Below are 27965 nucleotides of genomic sequence, written 5' to 3'. Positions count from 1 at the left end.
TTGGGAATTTATCCATGTTTGTCTGTTTACTGGTTTTGGCTTTGGTTTTTCAGTATATAAAACTGTCACCTCCCTAGAGACCCAATAAGTTTTTAATTCTGCTAGGTTTTCTTTTATTTGATTTCATATTTTTAGCTCATGATTTCACCAGGAATTTGCTGTCAGTCAGATCCCTGATATTACGGATTAAATTTCACATTGCCCGTGTTAACAGGTTATCCCTAGGACATTCTTTGAACTGTTAACTGTTAAGTCTAAAGCACTTATTAAAAGTTTCTGGCTGGGCGTGGTGGCTCACGCCTGTAATTCCAGCACTTTGGGAGGCCAAGGCGGGCAGGTCACGAGGTCAGGCGTTTGAGACCAGCCTGGCCAACATGGTGAAAACCTGTCTCTACTAGAAATACAAAAATTAGCCAGGCGTGGTAGCAGGTGCCTGTAATCCCAGCTGCTCAGGAGGCTGAGGCAGAAGAATCGGTTGAACCTGGGAGGCGGAGGTTGCAGTGAGCCAAGAACGCGCCGTTGCACTCCAGCCTGGAGGACAAGAGCAAGACTTCATCTCAAAAAAAAAAAAAAAATAAGTTATGTGACTTTCACCAAATGTTTTCCACATAATTCATTGCATTTTAAAATTTGCATATAGTTCATTGCATTTTTGAATTTGAGTGCTTTATTTGTAACTGTTTCTACTTGCTTCTATGTTCAGTCTCTCTGTGGATGTTTCTTCCCCTGATTTGTTTGGAAGTATCCATGAAGACTTCAGCTTGACCTCTGTGAGTCAGACGATAACTAGAAAGTAAACCGCTTTAAAACTGTAGGACAACAGTTGCACAAATCAGATTCCTTTGTTCCTGCCTCGTTGCTGCAGCGTGCGGTGCAGGACACTGTGCTGTGCTTTGGAGCTCTGTTATGCAAAATGTTCAGGAAAGTATAATTTACATGAATTTCACACTTCACATTTTCAGCTGAAGTTGCAATTTCAGGCATTCCATATACTGTCTGCGTCTGTGTGGTTTCTGGGTGTTAAATGGGTGCGTTTGTAGTTCCTGGTGCTTGAGAGTTGCCATGATGGATTGGGGAGGGGGCAGAGGACGAGGGTGCCATCCCCCTCACAGCTCTTGCCTCTTCAGCCAGAGAAGTTCTGTTTTTCTCTGCTTTATTTCTGTAAGTTCACTCATAGCCTTTAATTTGAGTACAGCCTCCACTCTACACACACACACTTATACACAAACAGATGTATGCACACACTGCTTATATACATATGTATATATACACACATACTTTTTAAAATGTATATATGTATTCAAGAAGATTCACAAACATATATTATCACGTGTATAAATTCATCTGTTGAAACTCAAACTCTAGCTTTCATAAATAAAATAACCCTTTCTGGCCAGGCACGGTGGTCACGCCTGTAAGCCCAGCACTGTAGGAGGCCGAGGCAGGTGGATCACTTGAGGTCAGGAATTCGAGACCAGCCTGGCCAACATGACAAAACCTTGTCTCTACTAAAAGTACAAAAATTAGTTTGGTGTGGTGTCAGGCGCCTGTAATCCCAGCTACTCAGGAGGCCGAGGCAGGAGAGTCGCTTCAGCCCGAGAGGAGGAGTTTGCACTGAGCCAAGATAGCTCCACTGTACTCCAGCCTGGGTGACAGAGTGAGACTCAATCTCAAAAAAATAATAATAAATAACCCTCTTTGGTTTGTCATGAGTTTGAAGGGTGTGTGTGTGTGTGTGTGTGTGTGTGTGTGTGTGTGTGTCTGTCTCATGGGAAAACTGTTTGACCCAAATTTTCTGCTATGTATAGAAGTATGAATACCCAAATAAGGGATTTGGTATATTAGAAAAAATATGGTTTGATCCAAGTAATTTAAAAAATTATTCTAGATTCAATTCCTTGGATGACTAGGTAGAGAATGATACCATTCACTGAGATAGAGAATTCAGGGAAAAAACAGGTTCAAGAGAACCCTTTTTTGTTTTTGTTTTTGTTGTTGAATGGGTGACATACAGGTAGAGATATCCAGTGGGTGGTTGAATGTCCTTGTTTAGATCCCAGGAGAGAAATATAGATACAGATTTGTGAATCAGCAGTACATAAGCAATATATAAGGCCTGGGAGTAGATAAGAACACTAAGAATTCTGGCTGAACAAAAAAGAAAATGCTGGTTCTTCTGTTGAGCCAGAATTGCAGGTGGAGTCACCCCAGGAGTGGTGGCAGCCGTCCCGAGCCGTCCCAAAGCGAGGTCAGCTGGCGTTCCAAAGAAGGAAGTGTGAACTGCAGGGTGATCAGTGCAGAGCATTAGGGAGCGACATGCAGGGGACGGCCCTGAGTCCGCACAGGCAACAGCAGGGAGAGACGTCCTGCCCAGGTGTGTCGGCAGTGAGGGGGCTGAGTATGGATTTTACAGGAGGGTTTAAAGCATTGCCTCAGGGCGGGGCTGGTTTCTGCTGTTTAGCGACATGGTTGATCCTTCAGTGTTTTCCAGCTGTAGCCTAAAGAGCGTCATCAGTGCCTGGTGCGGGGAGGTCGGGGTCCCCACTTGGGGGAAAGCAGCCAGCTGGCCCGGTCAGAGCCGCCAAGGCACTCTGTGCTCCTGCAACAGGGCCAGTATTTATGGGCTCACCAGTAGCAGAGGGCCTCAGTTTGCCCTGAAAAGGGTTCATCAGAGAGATAGAAGGAAATCCGGATACAGCAGCACAGCACTCCTGAGAGGGATGGAGAATCGCATTTAAACAAAGGAATGCTTGGCAGCCTCAAGGGCTGAGGGGCTTGTGGAGGGTGGAAATGCAGCGGGCTAGGGGAGTCCTGTGGAGACAGGGCTGCAGGAGAGGACCTCCTGAACAGAGACTGCTGGAGTCTTCCCCTTGCTGGCACTCTGAGTCCTCAGGCACTCCCTCCTGGTGTGCTGTGCCCCTGCACTTGGGGTGGTCCTGCTCTTGTGCCTCTTCCAGTGGGTGGAGCACAGGAGTCAGCCCTGGACTCCCTGTGACCCGTGACGCCGCAGCTCTCTGCTGACTTGCATTGAGCCTATTCTCAACGATCCCCAGGCCCCTCACATGTGTCTCTGCAGGTTGCAGGGCCTCCTCTCTCCTGCCTTACTCTCCAGTGTTTTTTTGTGACTAAATTCAATTCCTCTGTATTCTCCATTGAATTGAAAGCTATCTCATTAGATTTGGTGCGATCTTCTCAGGGTCTTGTTCTGTTATCCAGAGGGAAGCAGCTATGGTAAGAAGGATACCTAGATTTGGAGTCAGAAGACACTGGATCACATCCTGTGTGACCTTGGGCACATCACTGAGCGGGCGCAGGCCCCGTGTTCTCCTGAACAAAACTGTGGTGGTGATGCCTGCGTCATAGAGATGCTGTGGGGAATCACTGAAATAACACGAGACCGTATTCGTCACCTGCACGTGCTGCGTTTGATAGGTGGAGCTGTTGTTTTCAAATATACGTCTCCATCTTAGTTGTTAATAAGCTTCTGATTAGTCATCCAGGGTTGAGAGTCTGTGCGGTTCAGTTTTTCTTTCCACTTTTATTGCATCTGAATGATTAGATTTAAGCAACAATGTACTTGTAGGAGTCAGACTTTAAATCACTCAAATAGCTTTTCTGTGTTTTAAGAGCCATACAAATTACAGTGGGAAAAACAAAGAGAATTAACAGGGCAGAGAAGATGTGGCAGGCTCAGGTCTGCAAGATAAGGAGGCTTGAGTCTGGAAGGAAAAAGGAATTAAGGGTTGATTTTCAAAACTGAGCAACCAGCTGAGGTTTTTGAGTCAAACAGCGTGTTCAGGGCAGCTGATGAAATGTCACGTTTAGTTATTCCTTGTCCTTGCAGGGACTGTGTCATGGTAATTCCAGGCCCAGGGACTGGAGGGGGAGTGCTGTGTCCTCGTCCCTACCTCACCTGGACGAGTTTCCAGTGCTTATTCACTGTGTTCCTTCTGGCCGTTTATTCACGAAATGTGGAGGAGTATTATACATAATAGAACCCTATTTACCGTGTCTTGTACCCCATTTCCTATCCATAGGGTAATTCAAGGCCATTCACTTGTTTGACAATCCTTTAATAATCCCTAGGCCTTTTACTTACATTTGTTGACCAAAAACAGCTAGTGAATAGGCTATACACTCTGCCAGAAATAAAGATGGGAACATTTAAAATAAAAGAATCTAGAAAGTTTTTGGAAACTGTTGAGCTAAATGAAAGTATTGGAAGATATAAAACATGCTTGGCAATTAAATTCAAGGATGTTATCTTTTTTCCACATATCCATATTTACTATATCGAATTATTTTACTGTAAGTTGTTCTGGTTATGCACAGAAAGAGCATGCAGAGTATGTGATGGAAAGGGTTTTTTTTTGCCAAAGGTTTAGTCAAAGGATCTAAGTCAAGGCTCTAAATCAGTCAAAGTTGTTCCAGAGAAGGCCTGCCCACCTGCAGGAGCATGGGTCAGGCACCCTGGTGAACCGCACCAGCAGCATCAGGGCAATTCCTGGAATTTTATTTACCAAGTAGTTTTGAACTGTGAAAGGACACAGTGTTTATGAGCATTTGTGTCTGGTCCTTTTTGTAAGAAATTACTTTAGGTCGACAGAATCCTGGAGAATGTAGAAATAACTGGCTTGTACCCTTTTCTGTTGGCTACACTGACCGCAGCCTAAGGTGGAGTCCTCCACCCTCAGCGACCCTCACTCCCCGTTAGAGGGAGATTGCTCCTTGTTTTCTTCTGCAAACACAAACAGTTCTTAATGGCCTAAGGTGTTTGAAGGAGCCCATCATACAGATGTATGGCAGTATAATTCTCTTCCAAGTTTATAAAAAATGTATGAACTGTTTTATAATAGTTTCTACATTTTAAATGTAATTAGTTATTAAAAATATTTATTCCCGTAGCCTTTTCTTATATACAAAGTATTCAGTAAACAGTATAGTAGAACACTTTTCATAAGAAACACTGATCCCAGTTCCCAACTGATCCTAGTTAATGGGATTTTATCAATCTGTTTTTCCATACGAGCTGTTAAGTTTTAAAGGAAATATTTGATTCTTTAGTATATTGCATGTAACTCTAAGCAAATAGTGAAGTTGCAGGATTTTATTGTGTTTCTCTTTATGTTATGATATTGGGAAAGAAGCAGCCGAGAACAGCAAAGCATTGAATATTGACGTTAAAGAGCGGAGATTATAATTAAACTTGGCGAGTGTTCATCAGCTCTTCTCTCTGGCACTATAAATGTGATTTTCTAAAACTGTGTTTTGCTTTTAGGAACAGCGCCTTTTGATAGTCCTAAGTAATTGCTGCTTTCTAGAACGTCACACCTTCCTAAATATCGCGGAACATTTTGAAAAGCACAACTTCCAGGGAATAGAAAAAATAACACAGGTAAGCGAGTTCATGTACAATGCACAAGTCGGTGGCTTTACCAGCTCAGTTTTCAAGTTGTTTCCTCGCCTGTGTTCTTCTGCTGTCAGTGCCCATTCCCTCTGCGTGCTGCCCCACGCCCACACTGCTTCCCCCCTTCCGCCGCTCCATCTTTGGATGGTTCCCTTCCTTCCCGTGGTTCACCTTGAATGGCTGATATGATACTCTTTTCTTTTCTCTAGAGCAAAACTGCCTCAAGGTTAGAGCTGGTTCTCTCCTCACCTGAGCTGTGGAAAAGGAGGGAAGAAAATAAGGAGGGAAAGGCAGCAAACCCAGATCTTTCAGAATTACCTCGTATTTGACTCTTTTTAGGTGAACACTTTAGATACAGCCAGCAGCAAACTCCCTGAGCCTGCAGAAAAACCTCTTCCTGCTTCTTCACACCTCTCCTTCCTCTCTCCCTTTCTGTATGACCTCAGGGATGCTTTTGCTTTGCTGCTTTGCACATGCACGCGTGCACACACGCCCGCTGGCTCAGAACAGCTGTGGGACGCTCTGCATCCTACCTGAAAAACATGTCCTCCCCACTCTCCAGTCACAGCGTGCAGAAAGGCAGGCAAAAGGGACACAGTAGAAATTAATGGAGTGAGTTTTCTTAGTGTTACACTTTGTTGTTTATATATTTTTCAACTAAGCAGAAAAGGAAAAAATGAAGTAACCTTGTTATTAAGGTTGATTGGTTCCTGGGCAAAGGTTTATCAGATTTCTCAGTAAAACTATGCTGGTACCACTTTTTAATGTCACTACAGTTTTCTCAATGCAAAGAATGAGAACGATAATGATCTGGTTAATCTTATAATCAACATGCACTCAGGATTACCTACTTTTTATAGATGGTGGTTCCAGTTCATGAACCACGTTGGGATTTTTTTGGTCAAAGAATGAAAATGTCAGAGTGGGCGGTCCTGTCTTGTTTTCCTGCCTTTTCGTAAAGATTAATCATCCTGATGAGAAATGTTGTGGCTTAAGCCTTTGGGGCCAAATGTCTCGTTTATTTCCAGACATTTTGTGTTAAGATTTGCAAAGTGCGATCTTGCAGTAAAACAGTGGCTGTTTGTAGAAGGTGGCTGCTTTGTTTTTATTTAACAATAATGACATGAATATATTTATTGGAGGAATTTTATTTATTTTAAAATATGTGAGATGATTAGGAATTGCATGTAAAAGAAGCAACAAGTTTGGTTTTCTCTAGGTTTTTTGCAGTACTAAGTAGGAACTGTTGCTTCACTTTATATCATTAAGAAGTATAATTAAATTAATTTTTAAAAAGATTTTTTCATATCCTTCCTTGTCTTTGTCCAGATCATTTTGAGACCGAGGTAATACAAATGGTCTGGAGATGTAGCAATATAAATGGTAGGCCCTTTCCCACTCAGAATATGGATTTTTTTTTTAATTGACCATCTTGAATATTTTGAAATTCAGTTGTGTTTAAAATGAATAGATAGTAAACTTGATTTAGATGATAACATTTGCACTGATTTTATTAATTTGTGAATCTGTTACTTTCATGATTCCAACCAAGTAAAATCTATTTCTGGCATCAAAGGGAAAGGTCTGCTGACTGCCACTGTTGTTTTATAGTTTTCCCTCCAAATGACAAATAATTCTAGAGGCATCGATCCCAGAAAAGTCACAGGGCACAGGTCACAGTGGCTGGCTCATTCATTCCCTCTCTGCTTCTGCACTTGAAGATGAGGGTCTCTCATAGGGGGACCTCCTGTCACTGGGCATCCTCATGTCACTGGGGTCAGACCTTCTCTCAGACTCCTCTGCTGTGAGCCAGGGTTGGCCAAGTGTTTCTTCTGGGTAGATTTCCTCCTGCTTTCTTTTTGGTACTTATGCCAGGAGAAGCATGAAACGGCCAGTTTTTCATTCCCTTCACCTGTTCCTAACCTTGGACCATGGAGATAAATTAGCCTTAATATAGGAACAGGAGACAAATGCATGTTTTTAGGGGATTATTAAAATGTAATGATCGGTGACGCTCGAAGCTAGAATGATTTTGTATGTACACTTTTATTTGGTGCACATAGTCCTGGTACAAAATCAGGGATGGTATCATCAGCTCCATAATCTTCCCAGAGAAAGGTACCCAGAGAGGTCAAGGACTTGACCTGTAAGTAGCACAGCAAGGCAGGACTCAAAATTACATCTCCTAATCCTAAATCCAGGATGCTTTCCGTCCAGCACCACGCATCTTCAAGAACAAAACTGGTCTCATGAGAATGCAGTTGACCCTTAAATAACTCAGAGGTTGGGGTGCCAACCCCCTGTGCAGTCGAAAATCTGAGTATAACTTCTTGACTACCCCAAAACCTAACTACTAGTAGCCTCCTGTTGGCTGGAAGCCTTAGGAATAAAACAGCGCATCAACATGCATTTTGTGTATCATCTGTTGCATACTGTATTCTTGTAATGTCGTAAGCGGGAGAACAGAGAATGTTAAGACAGTTGTTAGGAAGAGAAAGTGTAGTAACACTATTCATGAAGTGGAGTGAATCATCATTATGAAGGTCTTCATCCTCTTCATCCTCACGTGGAATGGGCTGAGGAGGAGCAAGAGGAGGGTCGGTCTTGCTGTGTCGGGGTGGCAGAGGTGGAAGAAAATGGGTGTACAAGTGGACCCATGTAGTTCAGACCCATGTTGTTCAAGGGTCCACTGCACACCAAAGAAATGAAAACAGGACGTGAAGCTGGCCGGCTAGTGAACATTGTTTTGGCCTTTATGAAACCACATTGAATGGTAATTCATGAGATCAGGGTATCCAAATCATCGTGTTCCACAAGGTTCCTCCTTAAAAATAAGCCCCACTGTAAACCTTTGGTGGACTCGGTGCTGTTTGAATCCAGACAGTATGTGCCAACAGGGAGCGTCCTGCCATGTGCGTGCATTTTCATTAGTATTGCCCGTGCCGTTTAACTTTTGCTCAAGTCCTGGAGATGTCTTTTTCCAGTCATGCATTTTTTTTTCAAGTTATAAAAGTAAGACCCAACCATTATTTTTAAAAAGAAAAAGTATTGGGAAGTCTAAAAAATAAAATAAAATAAAATAATCTATAATGCACTAACCAAAGGTAGACACTACTGTTTTAGTATTTATAGTAACCATGACTTTATATATCCTATCTATATGTTATCAAAATATGAAACATGGTGAAAAGGAATTTGAGAAAAAAGAAACATTTTTCTGAATTCACTTGACATTGTGTTTTTCTACTGAGTATATTCTGTTGTGTGTACTTTGCCATTTTTGTTGAAGATTTCTGTAAAATGTGTTTTATGGCTTTATAACATTTGTTAGTGTAGGTATACCATAGTATTTTTAACCTCTCCCATACTGGTAACCTTAAGGTCATTTTAAATTGTTGTTGTTGTTCCTGAGAAGTGAAAGATAGTCTTTGATCACGTGTCTAATGACTTCCTCACGACAGACTCCCAAAGCAGATTCACAGCCCCAAAGACACCTGGTAAATATTGCCAGATTGCTTTTTGGAAGCCGATCTCATCACACTTCTGTCATCTTTTTAATTACGATGTTTAGTTCGATAGGTTAAAATAGGCTTTCGTTGTATTTTAATTTGCATGCCTTTTTCTGTTTAGGAGGTTAGCGCTTTTTCTTCTGTTCATTGTATTCTAGAAGAGCTAATTTTGAAGGCTCTTAGAGAGTTAAGAAATATGTTGCAAATAAGTTGCAATTTAAGTGTGCAAACCAAATTTGCCACCAACCAAATTCTTTCAGACCTCTGAGAAAGAAAAAACAGAGCTGTGTGGTTAATCAACTTCAGCATATAGTTTTATTGTGGTAGGTATAATTACATAATTCCAGGGAGTGTTTTTACCTATATAAAATACTTTTTTAATGGGTCCCAGTCTTTAAAAAGTAAGCATCTCATTCAGAACTTGTATACTTGCAGATTTTCACCTGACGAAGCCTGTAGACATTAAACACGCCTGGCATTAAATTTTTAATTGAAGTTTTATTTTAAGCCTGTATATCTCTTTCGGAAGCTCCAGTGTGAAAGGTGTGGAGGGGCAGCTCCTTTTTCTTATATGTCCAGGGAAGTTCCTTTATATGGAGCAGCTGATTTTAAAGAGTTTTGCTTTAACTGCATATACTGTATTTTACATATTTGATTATTGTAGCTGAATGGAATATAGTTAAATTTCAAGTTGGAAACCATTTGAATACCTAGATGTGAATGAGTGCAGTGTTGTGTCTTCACTACTGTGTTATCTCTATATGTGTGTGTTTCATTTTCCTTGTTGTGCTGTACATATAAACAAAATCAGCTAAATTTTGTTTAGAGGCTATTTTATATAATAAGTTGTAAGTTAATCTCTTTCAGAGTTTAAGATCCTACAGACAGAAATTATAAGTTGATCAGATGTGTTTCTGCCTTCAAAACACTGAGCCTAAATTTTGGCCCTATTTGACCCTTGAGTTTCTTGTACAAGCAGGAAAGGAAAGAATAAACGTGCGTGCTTAGAGAGAGACGCCGTCAGAAGGGCTCAGAGACTGTGTCATGTACAAAGTGTTACCTCCCCAGTGCAGAAAGTACCTGAGAAAAGGTTTCACAAAGCAAGAAGGACATCAGAGTTCACATTCCAGATGCTGTTCAGAGGGCAGAGGAAAGGCGCTGCATCTCTTCGGAAAGCTGGGAAGTGCGGGCAGTAGGGAGTGAGACAGCTGGTTCTCCAGTTGGGTAGGGTGTGGCTTTCCTAAGCCAAAAGCCTTGAACCTAAGCCAATAAAATGTAACCCACATCAATAATTGTGTTACCATCCCCTGTATTTCTGTTCTCTGGGCATTTGATTTGTCTGCTTCCTCTTCGTACTCGGCAGTTTCTGTAGACAGCCTCATCTGCCGCCACAGCTTCACCCATCACTGGTGGATGCCCGTGATTCCCACATTCTTTATTTTTGACCTGCTTGTCATTCTGAGACCTTAGGTCTGTTTCCTACCAGACATCCTCCCTGGAAGTTTCAATTGAGATTTCAAAGCAACCTGGCCAAACGCGTCATCTTCCTCCTTCAAAACAGCTTCTCTTTTGTGTGTTCCTGACTTAGCCAGCAGCCACTGTGAACCACTAAGCCACAACTTGGGAATGCCTCCTTTTTCCTGTTCTGTTTATTCATTTTAATTGACAATAATTGTGCGTTTTTGTGGTGCACAATGTGATGTTTGATCTATGTATACATTGTAGAGTCAGTCAAACTGATTAACATATCCATCACCTCACCAGCTTACATTTTGTAGAGGACATTAAAAATCTTTTAGCAATTTTGAAATATACAATACATTATTATTAACTGTGGTTACCATGCCATGCCCTTTGATCAACACCTCCCCTTTCCCGGCCCCACTCTCCCCTCAGCCCCGGTAACTACCATTGTACTGTCTGTTTCTGTGATAATGACTTTTGTAGATTCCACATATGAGTGAGATCACAGTACTTGTTTTTCCATGCCTGGTTTATTTCACTGAGCATAAGGTCCTCCAGCGCCATCCACGTTGCAGATGGCAGAATTTCCTTCTTCTTTAAGGCTGTATAGTATTCTCTTGTGTATATGTACCACATTTTAAAAATTAATTCATCCATTACTGGGAATTATTCTTGACATCATTTCTCATGATGGTTTTTGCCAGTCTTTCTTCTCAACTCACCCCCGAAGCATCTTCCAAATCTCTCTCTACCTCTCTAATTTGCTGTTCCCGTCCCAGCTCAGCCCTTTTGCACCATCTGACAGCCATGGTGCGGTAGGGACCTTCCTCACAGCCCGTGTGAGCAGGGCGTTAGTGAAAATGAAGCCGTTGAGATAATAGAAATAGCTGCTAGCATTTATTATAGTGTATTCACTTTCAGTGTGCTATGCAAGTTTCCTGAATATCTGTTTAAATCCTCACAACAAAAATTATGAGCTATGTACTCCTGACGTTGGTCCTGCCTTATCACACATTAATACTGCCATTCTACTCTCTTTTTGTAGCATCTGCCTGTTAACTATTTGCACATCCATTTATTTTCAACTCATCTTTTCCCTTCTTTTTTTAAAAAATGAGGTATTTACCTGCAGTAAAAGGTACAAATATTAAGCTTATGGATTGATGCTTAAGCATCACGCGGTCCAGCATGTGCACGCAGTCCAGCATCCATCACCAGATAAAAATACAAAGCCTTCCCTTGTGCCCTGTTTCAGTAGGCTCCCTTCTCAACAGCGTTCCAACTGCTATCTGCAGAGAATCATTCTGCCTGTCCCAGAACTTTACGTGGAGTTCCATGCAGCCTGTAGTCTTTTGTATCTGGCTTCTTTTGCGCCAAATTAATTTTCTGAGATTCATCCAAATTGTGTGTACCAGTGATTCATTTTCTTTTATTGCTGAGTTTAGATAACCAGATTTTGTTTAATCATTCTCATGGTGATGGACATTGGGTTGTCTCCAGTTTTAGGCCTTTATGGATAAAGTTATGGCAAATATTCTTGTCAGTCTCTTTGTGGACGTTTGTACTCACTGATCTTGGATACATACCTTGAAGTGCAGTTGCTGGTAGTGGCACAAGCCAGTTAGGAGCTCTGAGTCGTTTTCCAGAGTGTATATTCCATCAGTGATCAACTCGGTTATAAACTGCATCCTAGCCAACACTTAATACTGCCAGTCTTGTTATTTTAGCCAGTCTCATTGTGGCTTTAATTGGCTTTCCCTGATACTGATGCCAAGCACCTGTTCTGGTATAGTCAGATACTCACGTTCAGGCAGCTTCTTTCTCAAAGTGCTTGTTTAGCCCCAGCTCATTTTTTAAATTGGATCAGTCATCTTTCTACTGACGATTTTTAGAAGGCTCTATATAAGTCCTCTGTCACATGTACATGTTTTTTCAGTTCATGGCTTGCTGTTTTGTTTTTATAATATCTTTTGAACAGAACTGTTTAATTTTGATGAGATCCACTGTATCAAGCTTTTAAAATGTTTAATGCCTTTCATATGTTGTCAGAATCTTTACCTGCTTCAATGTCCTGAATATTTTTTCCCAGAAGTTTTGTAACGTTAACTTTTATGTTTAGGTCTACAATGTCCATCCTTATGCCAATATTGCATTGTGTTATTTATTACAGGTTTATAGTCAGTGTTGATATCATGTAGTGTGAGTCTTCCAACTTTGTTCTTTTTAAATTGGTTGGGCTATTTTGGGTCCTTTCCATTTATATATAAATTTTAGCCTGTGAATTTTTACCAAGAAAAGGCCTTTTAGGAGTTCATCAAATTTGGAGAAGATTACCAATATTGATCACCTATTTATTTGTTTAGGCCATTTGTAATTTCTTTCAGCCATGTTTTGTAGTTTTCAATAGAGATTTTTCCATGTCTTTTGTTAAGTTTATTCCTAGGTATTTTATTTTTTATGGTATTGTATTATAATTCTTCTGTGTCTGTTATATAGAAATATAATTGATTTTTGTTATTGACTCTGCTGCTTCAGTAAATTTGCTTATTCCATTAGTTTGTCAACCTGCTTATAATTTCTAAATACGTGATCATGTCTTCTGTTAATAAAGACAGATTTACTTCTTCTTTTTTTGGTATTATTTCTTGCCGGATCTCATGGACTAGGACCTCTGGTATAATCTTGAAATAAGTGGTGAAAGGGGACAACCTTGCATTATTCCTGATCTTCTGGAGAAGGCATTCTATATTTGTACCGTTTTGCAGATGCCGTTTACACAGCGAATTTTCTTTCTGGTCTTAGTTTACTGAGAATTTTTATCATAAAAGTTTTCTCAAGTGCTTTGTCTTCATCTGTTGAACAGATACCACTTCTGCGTGATATATTTTTAAAATTTATTTATTTTATTCGCAAATAGTTTGTTTGGATTTTTATGTCTTTGTTCATGAAGGCTATTGGTGTGAATTTTTTTCTCATAATATCTTGCTCAGTTTGGATATTAGGGTTATACTGGCTTCATTAAACAAAATAGGAAATGCTTTCAGCCTCTGTTCTATGAAAATGTTTGTGTCCTGTAACTTCTTCCTTACATCCTTGGTAGCATCTCCAGTGAAACCACCTGGACCTGGAAGTTTTCATTGTCAAGCCCTTGCCTATAATGGATTCAATTAGTTTAATAAATATAGGACTAGTTGTGCCAGTTTTTGAAGGTTGTGTTTTTCAGGAGATTAGCAGTTTCCTCTCTGTGGTCAAGACTTTTTGGCGTAAAACTATAATGTCCTTTTACTATCCTTTTAATATCTTCAGGATCTATAGGAATTTTTTTTTCCCATTTCTGTTCTTGGCAACAGATGGGTTTTTGTCTTCATTTCTTCTTCAGTCTTGCCCAGGAGCTTATCGTTTTTGTGATTATTCCTTTTTAATTTTTAAAAATTTTCAAATTTTTTAAGAGGCAGGGTCTTTCTGTGTTACCCAGACGGGAGTGCAGTAGTTCGATCCTAACACACTGCAGCCTCGATCCCCTGGGCTAGCTGGGGCCACAGATGTGCACCGCCGTGCCTGGCTAATCATTTTGATGTTTGTTTTCAAAGAACCTATTTTTGGCATTGGTGGTTTTCTTTAATATTTGCCTTTTTAAAAAATTTATTTCTGTTCTTTATCTTTTCCTTCTATTTTCTTTGGGTTTAATTTTCTCTTTTTTTAGATACGTGGGGCAGGAAAGTAGAGCAGTGGTTTAGGTTTTTCTCCTTTTAAACCTTTCTTTGAAGACGTTTTCAGCGATAAATGTCTAGCCACGGGTTCCCTCTCACAGATTTCGATATGCTGTCCCTTCTTGTGTGTTACCCGTCTTCCCCTTTTGGATGCCTCCTCCCTTTGAAGAAATCTTACTTAGCACTTGTATTTCACATGCCCAGGGAGTCTCCACTCGCCCGTTTCGGTTTGTGTTTACAGACACTAGAGAAAGAGAGATGAAGAAGGCGAGAGGGAGCTCAGAGTGACTGCCCGTCACTGGTTCCTCAGTAGTTTGTCGTCTTCGTTCGGATTTCTTTGATTTTAGGTTGGAGCCCTTGCTCATTACATGGGTGAAATGCTCTTTGAACCCTTGCGTATCCAGAAATATCTTTCTTGGACTCTGTTAAGAGAATGACACGCTGGCTCACAGGATTCTTGGGTTCTGTTTTTTCGTTCCTCTAGATTTTAATCCAGTGGTTTCAGCTCCCAGTATTGCATGTGAGAAATCTTATGTCAGACCAGTTCTTTCTTCTTTATAAGTAAATTATTCTTTTGATCTAGAAGCTTGAAAGTCAGTCTCTCGCTCCTTTTCTCTCTCTCTCTCTTTCTATTTAGAATAAATGTATTAGAAACTAGAAACTTTAACAGCCTAGATGTGTGGGCTGTCTTACCAGTCTAGCCTGGCACTCTGCAAGCCTACTCAAGTTGCAAACTTGGGTCTTTCTTTAGATCCAGTTAAATTTTCTCCTATTGCTTGTTTAATTAATACCTTTTCTCTAGCTGCTTATATTTCTTTACTTGAATTTCTATTTTTTGCATGTCAGAACTCCTGAATTTATCTTCTAGTCTTGTTCTTCATAATTTTCATCTCTTTACATTTTTATTCTATGCTTTGAAGTGGTTTTTGTACTTCCGATCAGTCTCAACAGTGACCAGTAGTTCCTTCTGTTAATCTACTCATTTGCTACCTTTGAAAGTCATATGTTTCACCTCTAGAAATCTTGTTTTGTATTATACTTTAATCTCCATAAGGGTTTTCTTTATTTTTTCTGTTCAAGTTGTTGCTTGTCTCTTCTGCCGCTGAATTTCACTGCTCGATGGGTGTCCTGTGCATGGCAGCTGCCTCCCTTAGATGTGTGTTTTTCATTGTCAGTTTGTTGCAGCTCAGGCCTGGCATTGGAGAGAAGCCTGTCCCTCTTAGGCTAGTGCTGCAGAAGCGGAACAGCCACCGGCCCCCTGCAGAGTGACCTGGGCCCACACAGTCTCCACACCCCAGACTTCCCAGTCCTCCATGCTTGGGTCTCTGCTTCCCTCTCTTCCACTCCTGGCCTCCTGGCTGCTGGTGAGACCAGGCATACTCATATAGGGTCGGTGCCAGCCTCCTTACCCTCTTCTGCTCCCACTCCCATCAGGAACCCACAGTGCCTGCAGCTGAACTGTGCCAAGGACAGGACTTTCTAATAGGGGTCCTTCCTGTTTCTTTTTTCCCATGACAGCGATCCCTGTGTCTGGCCTCTCTGTGGAGTTGCTTTAGAACCTAAGGCCTGACCTGCAGGCCACACAGGCAGAGCTGTAACTGGAGGGAGAAGCCAGGGGAGCTGCACTGGGGTTGCTAGAGTGTCAGAGCAGGATTATTTTCTATTGGTAACACTTTTCAAATGAATTAGTTAATATGAAGAAACGTAACGTAATTTTAAATGGTTCTTTTTTAATTGTAGTTTACTGGCTATTACAATTTAGTATCTATAATGCCTCTTGCTCTGCTTACAGAAATGAGAGGTTGGTATTTTCAAAAACGACTGATAGGGTTAGGCTTTCTGTCCTACCCAAATCTCATCTTGATCTGTAATCTCCATAATCCCCACATGTCAAGGGAGAGACCAGCTGGAGGTAATTGGATCACAGTGGCAGTTTCCCGCGTGCTGTTCTCGTGATAGTGAGTTCTCACGGGATCTCATGGTTTTCTAAGGGGCTCTTCCCCTTCCACTGGGCCCTTCTCCTTCTGGCTGCCTTCTCCTTCCTCTTGGGAAGAAGGTGCCTTGCTTCCCCTTTGCCTTTCACCAGGACTGTGAGTTTCCTGAGGGCTCCCGGCCCCGGCCATGCATGACGTCATGGAGTCAGTAAACGTCTTTCCTTTATAAATCACCTCGTCTCGGGCAGTTCTTTATAGCAGTGTGAAAACAGACTAATACAATGACCTATAGTCCATATATGGAGATTATTTTTTTTCTTCTGCAAAATAGCTATGCTAAAAGAGATCTTTATTACTGAAAATATGTAAAATAAATTCACGATTTTTTGTAGGAAGATTGGTAAGTGCTTTTATTATAGTCTGAAGTATTTATTGTTAACATTATTTTACTTTTTCCATCACCCTCAAATAGGCAACTCATACTCGTCATTACGTGTTTGTAGGTTAGCATGGCCTCACTGAAAGAACTAGATCAAAGGCTCTTTGAAAACTACATCGAGTTGAAAGCAGATCCCATCGTTGGCTCCCTAGAACCTGGAATTTATGCAGGATATTTTGATTGGAAAGACTGCCTGCCTCCAACAGGTAAGTAAATAAAGTTTCTTGCATAATAGATGTGGATATGCTTTTATCAATTGATACTTGCTTGAATTCTTTTCATTTTATTCTCATTTTTCTCATATCTGCTGAGAGGGAGAGATTAATTTGATTTTAACTTTTTGTTCGCTTAAACCCATTTCTTGGATAGTTTGGAAATTAGGACACTTTGTGTTACTACTCAGTGGCTTAAAGCTGTTCTGAAATGCTAGAGGATAATTAATTATCCCGTATAACAATTGATCGTTTCAGTCCTGCGTTCCTGCTTCCTATGGTCTTTCACATATAGATATAATGGAGTGGTTGTGAGTGACAGTTTCATGCAATGACCTTGTGTACATCATCAAAAAAACGTATTGAAGAAATCTGGTCACTTCTATGTAAGACTTGATTAGTGATGCTGTAAAGGCGAAGGATATGAGACAAGTGTGTAGGAGTAAGATTATTATAGTAATTTATCAAAGGGAAGGGAGCCCTAGAAGGATGAATGACACTGTTCAAGTATTATCTTTGTGATCTCAAATGAAAGTCACTTGAATCACTTAAAATATATATTTTTAAAATAACTATTGCTTTCTGAATCAAACTTTTGATTGCTCAAGTAGTTGTTTCTTTGTATGAAAAAATGCAGGAAAACCTAAAACCAAGCTGCCCATTGGCACTTTTGTAGAGAAGTGGTTTGTGTAGAAGGGGTCGTGCTGGTGTCGGACACGGGTTGGCACTTTTGTAGAGGAGTGTTTTGTGTAGAAGGGGTCGTGCTGGTGTCGGACACGGGTTGGCACTTGTGTAGAGGAGTGTTTTGTGTAGAAGGGGTCGTGCTGGTGTCGGACACGGGTTGGCACTTTTGTAGAGGAGTGTTTTGTGTAGAAGGGGTCGTGCTGGTGTCGGACACGGGTTGGCACTTGTGTAGAGGAGTGTTTTGTGTAGAAGGGGTCGTGCTGGTGTCGGACACGGGTTGGCACTTTTGTAGAGGAGTGTTTTGTGTAGAAGGGGTCGTGCTGGTGTCGGACACCGGTCGGCACTTGTGTAGAGGAGTGGTTTGTGTAGAAGGGGCCGTGCTGGTGTTGGACACGGGTTGGCACTTTTGTAGAGGAGTGGTTTGTGTAGAAGGGGTCGTGCTGGTGTCGGACACGGATTCTTTGTGGATGCATAGATGCAGATGCACCAGTGAGTTGCTAACGGGTTTGGTAACTTCATTGTTTTAACTCATCACTTTAACCTCCTTTTGTTTGTATTGTATAGTGCTTGTACTAAACGATGATAAAATTGTTTACTGTTTAAACACTTTTGGTTTTTATTGTATAGTGTTCACATATAGTGATGCCAAAAGTCTAAAATCCAGGATCATTAAATTAGCCACAGTTGCTTAATGTGACCACAGTTACTGAATTTCCTGAGCTCACAGTCATGGCAGTCATGCAAGCCTTTATTCCTCCTGTGCTTTTCCGTACACACACTTTTCTGTGCCCAAACCACATTCAGTTCATACCCTCAAAGTACATCCTTTTAAAGTCTAAGGCAGATTCTATCAGTATCTTACTTAAAATTCTTACAGTATCTTCTCATGATAGTAAAACCTGGGAAGCTGTGCTGTGCCAACCTCTGCCCTGGCAGCCTGCCCACTGCCCCAGTGCTCCGCCCCACAGCCCCTCTCCAGCTGGACTCAACCTCTGCCTTTTTGAAAAGCTCATCCTTCTAAAATATAAGTTGAACCCTTTCACTCCCCTGCTGAAAATCCTTCAGGGAGGCTCATTCTCCCGGAAGCCTACCCCAGACTTCTCGACAAGGTGGCGTCCCCACAGATACCAGATTCCACAGAAGCTCAAGTTCCTGGTGGAAAATGGTGTCATATTTGCATGTAACCTACACGCATTTTCCTGTGTGCTTTAAATCATTTCTAGATTGCTTCTAACACCTAATGCAATGCCAGTGCTTTGTGAATCGTTGTTATATGGTACTGTTTAGGGAATGATGACAAGGAAAAAAGTTCGTACATGTTCAGTACAGATGCAACCACCAGTTTTTCCTTTCAGAATATTTTCTATTCATGGTTGGTTGAATCCACAGATGCAGAAGCCACCATTGTGGAGGCCACAAATGCAGAGGCCACAGATGCAGAGGGCCAGCAGTAATCCCTGTGCTTGCTATGAGTTACCTCCCTCTCCACGGGCTCCCCCAGGCAGCAGGCAGGCTGGGTGCTTCGTGCACTGTGAACCCTGTGCCTCGTCCCTCTCACCTGTGCCCCCTCTCCTAACCTCTCCTGCCCTTCCAGGCCCTGTGTCCTCTGGGAGCTCACCCAGCCCATCCCCTGCACGTCTCCAGGTCGTGTTGGCCTCCCTCTATCCATAGTGCTCCCAGAGCAGTTCCTACAACTCTCTGTGCCCACAGGAAATGTGTTGTCGTTGTCTCCCTCTTTGCTGGACAGCCTCAGCACAAGGCCATCGTTTGGGCCTCTTGCTCTCAGAGATTTTAGCACAGTGCAGTTTCTGACACTCAGCTGATACTGTGTGTGTGTTTGTGGAGTAAATGAAGATTGGCAGTTTTCTATAATAATATACCATCTTTCTAAATGTGCCAGTTGCTCCTTCTCTTCCAAGTGTTTGCCATACGCTTTTGCCTGATTTTTCTCAAATTTTTTTTGGTAGGAAAGTGCATCATACGGTGTGCTGGTCTCCACTGTTCTTCTGATTCACTTGTCAATAAACAGTCCACAGTGGATATTCATATTTGCCGAATTAAAATGAGTTAGAGTAGTCATTTTCTTGTCCTTTGTGAATTCTCATGTGGCAGTTGTGTGCACTTTCTAAATTTCAGCAAGTGCATTTCAATGAAAATGCAACTGTCAGGCACATCTAACACATCATCAGTTCCATCTATTTAACCGTTTAAACTCTTACTGAACAATGTGCATCACCGTGCAAAAAGTAATACATTGTTCGGTAATAGTTCAAATGAATTTGTTAAAGTTCATATCTTCCCCTATGATTAGCGTGTAAGTACATTAACTGTTTACACATCTAACACATCAGCAATTCTATCTGTTTGTTTAAACTATTACCGAACTATTGTTGGGTAGTAGTTTAAATGAATTTTGTTAAAGTTCATATCTTTTCCTGTGATTCGCATGTAAGTACATTAACTGTTCGCTCTGAAATCATTCTTATCTTATTTGGTTGTGTTCAAGGCTATTAAACCATTTGTGGTATTTCTTTGAGAATAGAGAAAAAATGATGGCATAGCCGCTCTGAGTTTCCTGCACTTCAGTGATTACTATAAAAATTGAGAACAGGCCACCGAGTTTCAGTCTCAACAAAGTGGTTCTTCTCTGTCGCCACTGAAATCTCGGAATGTTACTGAGAAAGAGGATTTATTTGCCCTGATGCAGAGGAAGACTTTTCCTCGCCAGCCCTGTCTCAGACCTGCTGCTTTTTAGTGTCTGCTGGACACCGGCAAGGGCCGTCGAGAACGTCTGTCGGGTGGACGGCAGGTCTTTGCCATCCACCCGCCCCAAGGTGTCCCCGGGAAATAGCCATCTCTGAAGGCCCGTTCCCTGAAGGGCGTCGTTAGGTCACAGTACTTAGTGCAGGGACTGCTGGTTATCATGTGGCTGTGGATCCTGGGACGGCACTTCAGCGAGCAGTAACTGGGGCGCGGGGGGCGGTCAGCGGCAGGCAGTGCCGGACTCACGGGGATCTTAGGTTTCTGCTGCACCCAGTGGATTTCCAAGTCCTCACTGGATTGATTTAAGGTACCCAGAGTCCTTTCTCTATGACCTTCCTATTTTCCAGCCATGACATTGAACTAGTGCAAGCCTCTGTTGTGAATTAGGATCAGAGCCTAAATGTAATCCTGAGATTGATCTTAATAAGAGTCTGTAACCTCAGATAATCTTCAATACAAAATTAAGACTCTTCTGGATGTGTGACATTGAGTGGTGAGGCTTTTTTTTTTTTTTTTTAAACATAGCTTCGTTTTTTGGTTTTGTTTTTTTCTTAAGATAAACTTTCATAAGCAAATGACACATGACACCATACTGTCCGCAATTTATTGACTCTTTCTCAGATGCCAAAAACACGTAGAAGTTGTCGGTGCTCGTTTCACTTTTATAAGCTCTATTTAGTTCTGTTCTTTGTTCTTTACTAACTGAACCTCAGCCTTGCATAGTCATATAGGGATTTTTAGTTTGTTTAAAGCTGACTTAAGTTGAGACCTGGTGTAAAGTGAACAACCAAAATAGTTTGACTATTAATCTTCCAAAATAATTTCAATTAACAACTTTAGTATTATCTTCACAGTTTTCTTCTTCAGAAACTGAATTTTGCAAATCATATGGGTAACTGATTACTTATTGCTGTAGTTACCAATAAATTTAGTTTCCGATACTGTATGTAGTGATTAAAAAAAAAATCCAGTTGATTAATTTCATGATTCAAGAAGAGATACCGTTAAAGCCATAGCTATGTTTTTAAAATCTTACCGTTGGATATTTAAATTGGTGTCACCTCTTTATTTGTGTATATGTCAGTAAAGATTATTCTGGTTAGTTCTGAGTCACAGAACTGCTGTTAAGATTTTAATTGTTCTGTTATCCACAATTATTAAGAGTTCTTAGTATTTGAATTTTATAATTGTTAAATAAATTAAGAATACTGTTGGTCTTTATTTACAAATACACATTGAAGTTCATGTCTTTGAAACGTTAAATAAGAAAAAAGTATTTCTTTAAGTTTCTCTTAAATACTGGTTTTAACTATTTTTTCTGTCAAATAGTCATAAAAATTTAAATTAATATATGTTATTTAAAGGTGTTTACTAAGTGAATTTAAACAAGCATTTTCTGTAGGTAAATGTGAACTGATTTTTAATTCAAGTGCTCTTATATTAATTATAGTAATTGAAATTGGGAAGGGGAAAACTTTACATAATTTGTGACATGAGTATGTCTAGGACCATTCTAAAACTGACAGCAGAGTTGGTTGCTTGCATGTATGATGCATATAACCTAGAGCAGAGTGACCTCCCACCCCTCAGATGCGCCAGAGCACAGGCTGGGGGCGCACAGTTAGTTCCGTCAGCAAGCGAGGCTTGTGTGTTGTCCGAGCAGTGTGCCAAGCAGCACATTCCAGCAAATTGAAGAGAAAGAAATATAAATCTAATTATGGAGACAGAGGCAGAAACACAGCTCTTCTCAAGTCCATGTTTGTTGAGTTTTATTTGGAATGTGTCTTGCAGATATCTTCACTGAATTTTACGAGAGACATCGCGCAATCAGGTTATCTCTTGCATCCTGTAACTTAAATCATTCAAAGCTCAGGTCCAGCATAGAATTTCTAGAGAATAAGAACAATGCTACAAGAATGGAGATAAGGAGAAATTGTAATTTTTGTTTGATTTTCAAAAAATGCGGAAACTACAGACAGACCTCAAAGTTTAATGTAGCTCTCTGAGAAAATGGATCATTAAAATGTTTTGGGGTCCCTATAAAATAAGTTGTATGTTACATGTGTATGTGAATTTATACATACATATATGCCTTATACATGCGTTTATACACACGTTACTGTGTACATGTTTAGTAACGTAGTCAGCATTTATTGCACATATACCATGGACATGGCAGAGGGCTTTGCATAAATCACCTGATTTAATCTGTGTAACAACACTTCAAGGAGTAAGCAGAATTTTTATTCTCATTTTATAGATGAAGCCACTGAGCACAAAGAGCTTACATGACTTGCTCAAGGTCATGTAGCTAGGAAGTGGTGGGGTAGGGGTTCCGAGTTCAAATCCAGGCAGCCCTTAACTTTAGGCATTGTGCTGTGTTGCTAGACAGCAAACAGCCTCTATTAGAAATCCACAAAGAAAAAGGTAGAGATGCTGGTAGAATAGACACAAGTTCATGAAATTCACAAAAAAACTAATACAGCCAATAAATATAAAAATAGGATAAAATTAATCAGTTCTCAAAGAATGTAATTTTAAAATACCGTTAGGGTATTATTTTGGATTGACAAATATTGTAAAGCTTGACAATACCTGCTTTTTGGCAAAGGTACAAAGAAACAAACTATTCCATCATCTTTCTAGGAGTGTAAACTGGCCCAGCTGTACACATACGTGTGTGTGTGTGTGTGTGTGTGTATACACACATATATGTGTATAGAATTTACTTAGAAGTTTTGTTTCTAAGAATTTATCTTAAGGAAAGTTTTACAGAAGTAAGTAAAGAATTATGTGCAGTGATGTTTATTGAAGCATTTTTTAATATATGCAGAATCTGAAAAACTACCTAAATGCCCATTAGTAATGAATTGGTTAAATAATGTATTATATATCTAAACAAATACTATGCTTTCTTTATAATGGATGAGATGGATAATGTGGGGGACTGTCCATATATTGGTAGAAAATGTTGGTTAAGGAAACATGCATTCATTCCTCATTTTTATTGAAAAAGACAATGTGTCAATTTCATGTGTACAATTTGACATGCATAAACGTATCTTGAAAGGGGGTAGGAAGGAGCATGCTAGAAAACTTTAATTTTCTACTTTAAAATTTTGCTTTTAAAAATATTGGGGAGGAATAGATGTATTTTTATTTTTAAAAAAGAAATTTCTATATTTTAAAGAAATGAAAAACTTCACGGAGACAGCATGCCCACAAAGAACAGGCACATACAATACTCACTTGTTTTCTTCTTGGACACACACTTGGTTTGACAGAGAAATGGCATACGTGCTGAATTTAGGTTTCAGCAAGTCATTTGACAGTTTTTCCTGATATTTTCAGGAATCCTAGTGGCTGACTTATTGCCATCATGTCTTCATGTCAGTCTAGAGGAAAGGCTTTAGTCATTGCCTGAACACTCATTGAACGATGTTCAACATTATATTAGACATTTGAAAATGGAATACATTCCACTTTGGCTAAATTTATGAAGAAAAACCTAATAAAGTTAGCTTAGTAGTAGCACTATCTTACATTTAAAAAGTTTCTACAATGCCTTTATGCAAGCCCGTGATTGAACTATCCTAAAATTAATGACAAAATGTAGCATGTTTTCTTAATTAGAACTGCCACAGAATAAAAAGTACAACCTTCAGAGGAATTTTGGTTTCAGTAATAGAGGAAGAACTTATCAAGACTAACCCTTCCACAGTTAAAAATTGAACTCTACACAGAATATAGAAACCAGCTATGAGAAGCACTGGAGAGCCATCCAAAGCAGACAGACTGGAGGGGGCGCTTGAACCCCTACAGGAGGGGAGCTTGCACCAGCCAGATCTGAGGGCTGTCCACGACTGCTGCGGCAGGTGCCCAGCACTTCGGCAGAAGGCACAGAGGGCTGCAGCCGAAGAAACACACTAGATGGAAACTTGAATCTAAAGAAAGGAGAAAAAAGTATCAGAAATGGTTGATATGTGGGAAAAATAGAAAAGACAAACTTTTTGGGTTTTGATTTTTCATGTTTTAAAAGATGATTGAATGTAGAAAAATGTCTATATTTATTAAGTTGAGTTCATAATCAAAGACCTTTCTTTGTAGAAAATTCCAAGTCCAAATGGTTTTACTGATAAGTTCTATGTAACATTTAAGGAATAAACAATACCACTTTTATACAAACTTTATCAGAAAATACAATAGGAAGCATATTCAATCTCGTTTTTTGAAACCTGCAAAACCCCAAATCAAAAATATGACAAGAACATTACAACGAAAGAAAATTACAGACTAGTGTTCCTCATGAACATTGGACCAAAAAATTCTAACAATTATTTTTAGCAGATCGAAGCACTATTGTCCATACAGTGGAACACTAATTCATTATGACCAAGCAGGGTTTCTTTTTTTAATGTTTGAAATTTTTGTTTTATTTTATTTCATTTTCCTTTAAGTTCTGGGACACATGTGCAGAGCATGCAGGTTTGTTCCGTCGATGTAGGTGTGCCGTGGTATTTGGTAGTCATGGGATGACCAGAGGCAGGGGCCATGCTGACTTCTTCACAAGACGACACCTCTGTGTAATTACAGTCATTGCCGAGTCTGGTGGTTCTTCCCTGTAATAAATGTCCTAAGGAATGACCAAATAAGGATTATCAGACATTTTTCTTTCCACTAAGCATATATTGCTCTTTTCTATCAATAAAAAAATAAATCCATAAGCAGAGCTACGCCCTCTGTTTAACGTAATTAAACTTCAAGTTCTCCTCCCTTTGCTGCTTTTTTCAGTTTTGGTTGAAGCATTTAGATAAACTTAAATTGTAATGTCTTAGTTCAGCTCTGCACCCCACCCACATCTTCATACTACCGCAGACATCACCTTCAAATAATAACATTGTATTTACATTATCAGTTCAGCACAAAATACAGGTAGTTTTCCATTCCCCATTGAACATTTTTAAAAGGAATTTAGAAAGGTGCATTTTAATCATATGAGTTAGTGATATCACCAATAAGGTCATTTGAGGCCAGGGCTTCAGGGTTACAGTGAGCTATGATTGCACCACCGCACTCTAGCCTGGGCAACAGGGAGAGACCCTGTCTCAGAAAACAATTTTTTTTAAAGACCTAATTATACTTTGTCACCTGCCAAAATAAACCGTGTATTCATTGCCCTGTTTAAACTTAGTCTAACCTGAATTCACAGATATGAAAATACACATGTTTGGAACAGCAAGAGTAGAATAAAGTGAAATTAATCTCTTAATATGTATACTCAGTGTCTGTAAAATACTGCATGTACAAATAGAAAGGACATTTGTTTTTCATTCATAAAGTCAGCAAATATTACCAAGTCTGCTCTATACAAGGTAGTCTCCAGGTTTTCCATGTTGTTCACATAGCAGTTTCTGATTTCCAGGTTCGAAGCATAAATAGAGAAGCCAACGGTACTGTGTAGGAGGGAAGCATTGCGTTCTCACTTGACCGAGTTGGTAAGCACTCGTGTTCTCCTTCAGCATCCGTGGAGCCAGGGTGCTCATCTCAGGAGTGCGCCCTGAATGTTCTCCATTTAAAAGACACCGAACTGGTAGCACTTGGACACACCCCCTTGGCCAGCAGAGGCTCGAAATATCACTTTCTGGATAGCTCTATCCCATCTCTTACCTGTCAGGTTTCTTTATCTTACCTGTCAGATTTAGATTTTCATATTACCTATCAGAACAGATTTTTTTTTCCCTATCTGATGTCTTCCTCTCCAGTCTCACATCCTCAAATCCTGCTGAAATATTCTTTGAAAATTCATTTTTGTTCAGGTTTCTTCTTTCCTCACAGTCATGTAATGGCCCCTAGCCTTTGGAGGAAACCAGTTTTAGTACCGATCATGTGCTGACCTGCTTAGCTCTGAGGCCTCATCTCTTCATACGAGCCGTTCTTGGTCGTCTACACTCAGTCCACACTGGGCCGTTGCTAGTCCTCAGAGACCCAGCATTCCCTCTCCCAGATGCCCTCAAGCACACTGCTGCCTTCACGTGACCTTCCTTTCATCCCCTTGGACCTGGCTGAGGCCTGGAGACGCCTTGCTGTACCATCACTTCACCTGAGCCCAGCTCAGCTCAGCGCTCCCCGCACACTGTTCTGCAGTCCCCATGGGCCTGCCTGAGGCCTGGAGACACTTGCTGCACCATCACTTCACCTGAGCCCAGCCCAGCTCACAGCACTCACCACACACTGTTCTGCTGGTCCACCTGTCTGGATGTGAACCCTCCTGCTGGTGTCTCCTCTCTGTATCCATGACTAGCAAGGCACCTGGCTTGGAGTAAGCATCCAGTAATAGATTTATTCAGTTATTAGTTGATTGGTTAATGCCTTGGTAAGGCTTACTCAAGCCATAATGATAGGTGAAAATAACATCAATAAAATACCAAATTTACCCTTGGTAAATTAATAGTTATTTTCAACAGAAAGTCAAATTGAGTCAACTATTTTTTATTCAATAAACGTCAAAAAGAGAACTTTGGTTTATTAATTATTAATTAGGATAAATAACCAAAAATAACATGGACCTCCTCCCCCATTTACAGAGGATTTGAGGCCAGGCATGGTGGCTCATATCTGTAATCCCAGCACTTTGGGAGGCTGAGGTAGGTGGATCATTTGAGCCCAAGAGTTAGAGACCAGCCTGGGCAACATAGTGAGACCCCATCCTGACAAAAACCACAGAAATTAGCTGGGCATGGTGGCACATACCTGTGGTCCCAGCTGCTCAGGAGGCTGAGGTGGGAGGATCACGTGAGCCTGGGAGATGAAGGCATGGTGAGCCAAGATCCCATCACTGCATGCCAGCCTGGGTGACAGACGGAGACCATGTCTCAAAAAAAAAAAAGAATTCAAATATTATAAAATACTTGTAACACCAAAGATCTCCTAAATGTAGTTCTACCTTTCTTCTTTATTCTAAAGACTCTTTGAGCCCCACAGAATTTTAAGGGTGCCATCATGAACATCATATTTCTAGTGCTGTTCGTTGGGACACTTTAGAATCTGTTTTCATCTCCGAGTGTGGACTGTGGGTGTTGGTGCCCAGTGGGTGGCGGTTTCCCGTCACCCACCCACCCCTCACGGGGTTCCCGTGTCCTTGTCATTGAGTACTTTGGCGCTTTCCGACTTCTGCTTTGATCAAAACGGATACCAACTGAGTGGACTTCATCTCTGAAGACAGAAGCCTAAGTCAATAAACTTTTTTTCTTTACTGAACTCTGATGGAAAACTGTCAGTTCCTAGGACTACTCTTAATTACATTTAAAAAGTTTAGAGGTAAACGTTAATAGTCTTGTATTTAATCTATTTAAAGCAAAAAGCGATTTTACATTTTCTAAAGGAGTATAATTTTCATCGGTCATCTGTTTTTAAAAAAAACAGTTAAACTTCCTTGTTTTCAGACATTTTCTTCTCATTTATAAGCTGTTTGATATATTAGAGTCAGTGCTGTAAAACCATTTGTACAATGCTTTAGACATTTGGTTATAGTTTCTTGGTCTGCCAAGCATTTTCCAATAAAGCTAGATTTTGGCTTAAATGGTCTTAAATGTGAAATTTATTAACTTCAAGATGACCCATGGCCTACATATTTTCTTCATTGCATGTCTTATCTGCTGAAGTATTTATTATGTATTAAATTGATAGCTATAAACTATGCTGTTTGGCATCAGGGTGAACTAACATACTATTGTACAAATAAACAGTCCAAGTCATTTAAAAACTCAGTTATGGAAATTTTCAGACATATATCCAAACAGAACAGTCTGACAAATCCAATTGACCTGTTGGCCAACTTCAGCAG

At 40.4% G+C, this 27965-nt stretch overlaps 1 protein-coding gene across 2 annotated transcripts in view; it reads left to right on the top strand.

Moving 5' to 3' along the window:
* EXOC2 (exocyst complex component 2) overlaps positions 1-27965 on the top strand; it is a 199342-nt gene that overhangs the window by 138773 nt on the left and 32604 nt on the right. For both annotated transcript variants that reach the window (XM_030928550.1, XM_030928549.1), the window contains 3 exons: positions 704-770; positions 5279-5395; positions 16528-16669. In XM_030928550.1, the coding sequence (XP_030784410.1) occupies positions 704-770; positions 5279-5395; positions 16528-16669 (326 nt within the window). The remainder of the gene's footprint in view (positions 1-703; positions 771-5278; positions 5396-16527; positions 16670-27965) is intronic.

Source organism: Rhinopithecus roxellana, chromosome 4, assembly GCF_007565055.1.
Source record: "Rhinopithecus roxellana isolate Shanxi Qingling chromosome 4, ASM756505v1, whole genome shotgun sequence".
NCBI classification, from domain to species: Eukaryota; Metazoa; Chordata; class Mammalia; order Primates; family Cercopithecidae; genus Rhinopithecus; species Rhinopithecus roxellana.
The sequence above is the reverse complement of the archived record's forward strand: the minus strand, read 5'-3'. Positions and strand labels throughout refer to the sequence as shown.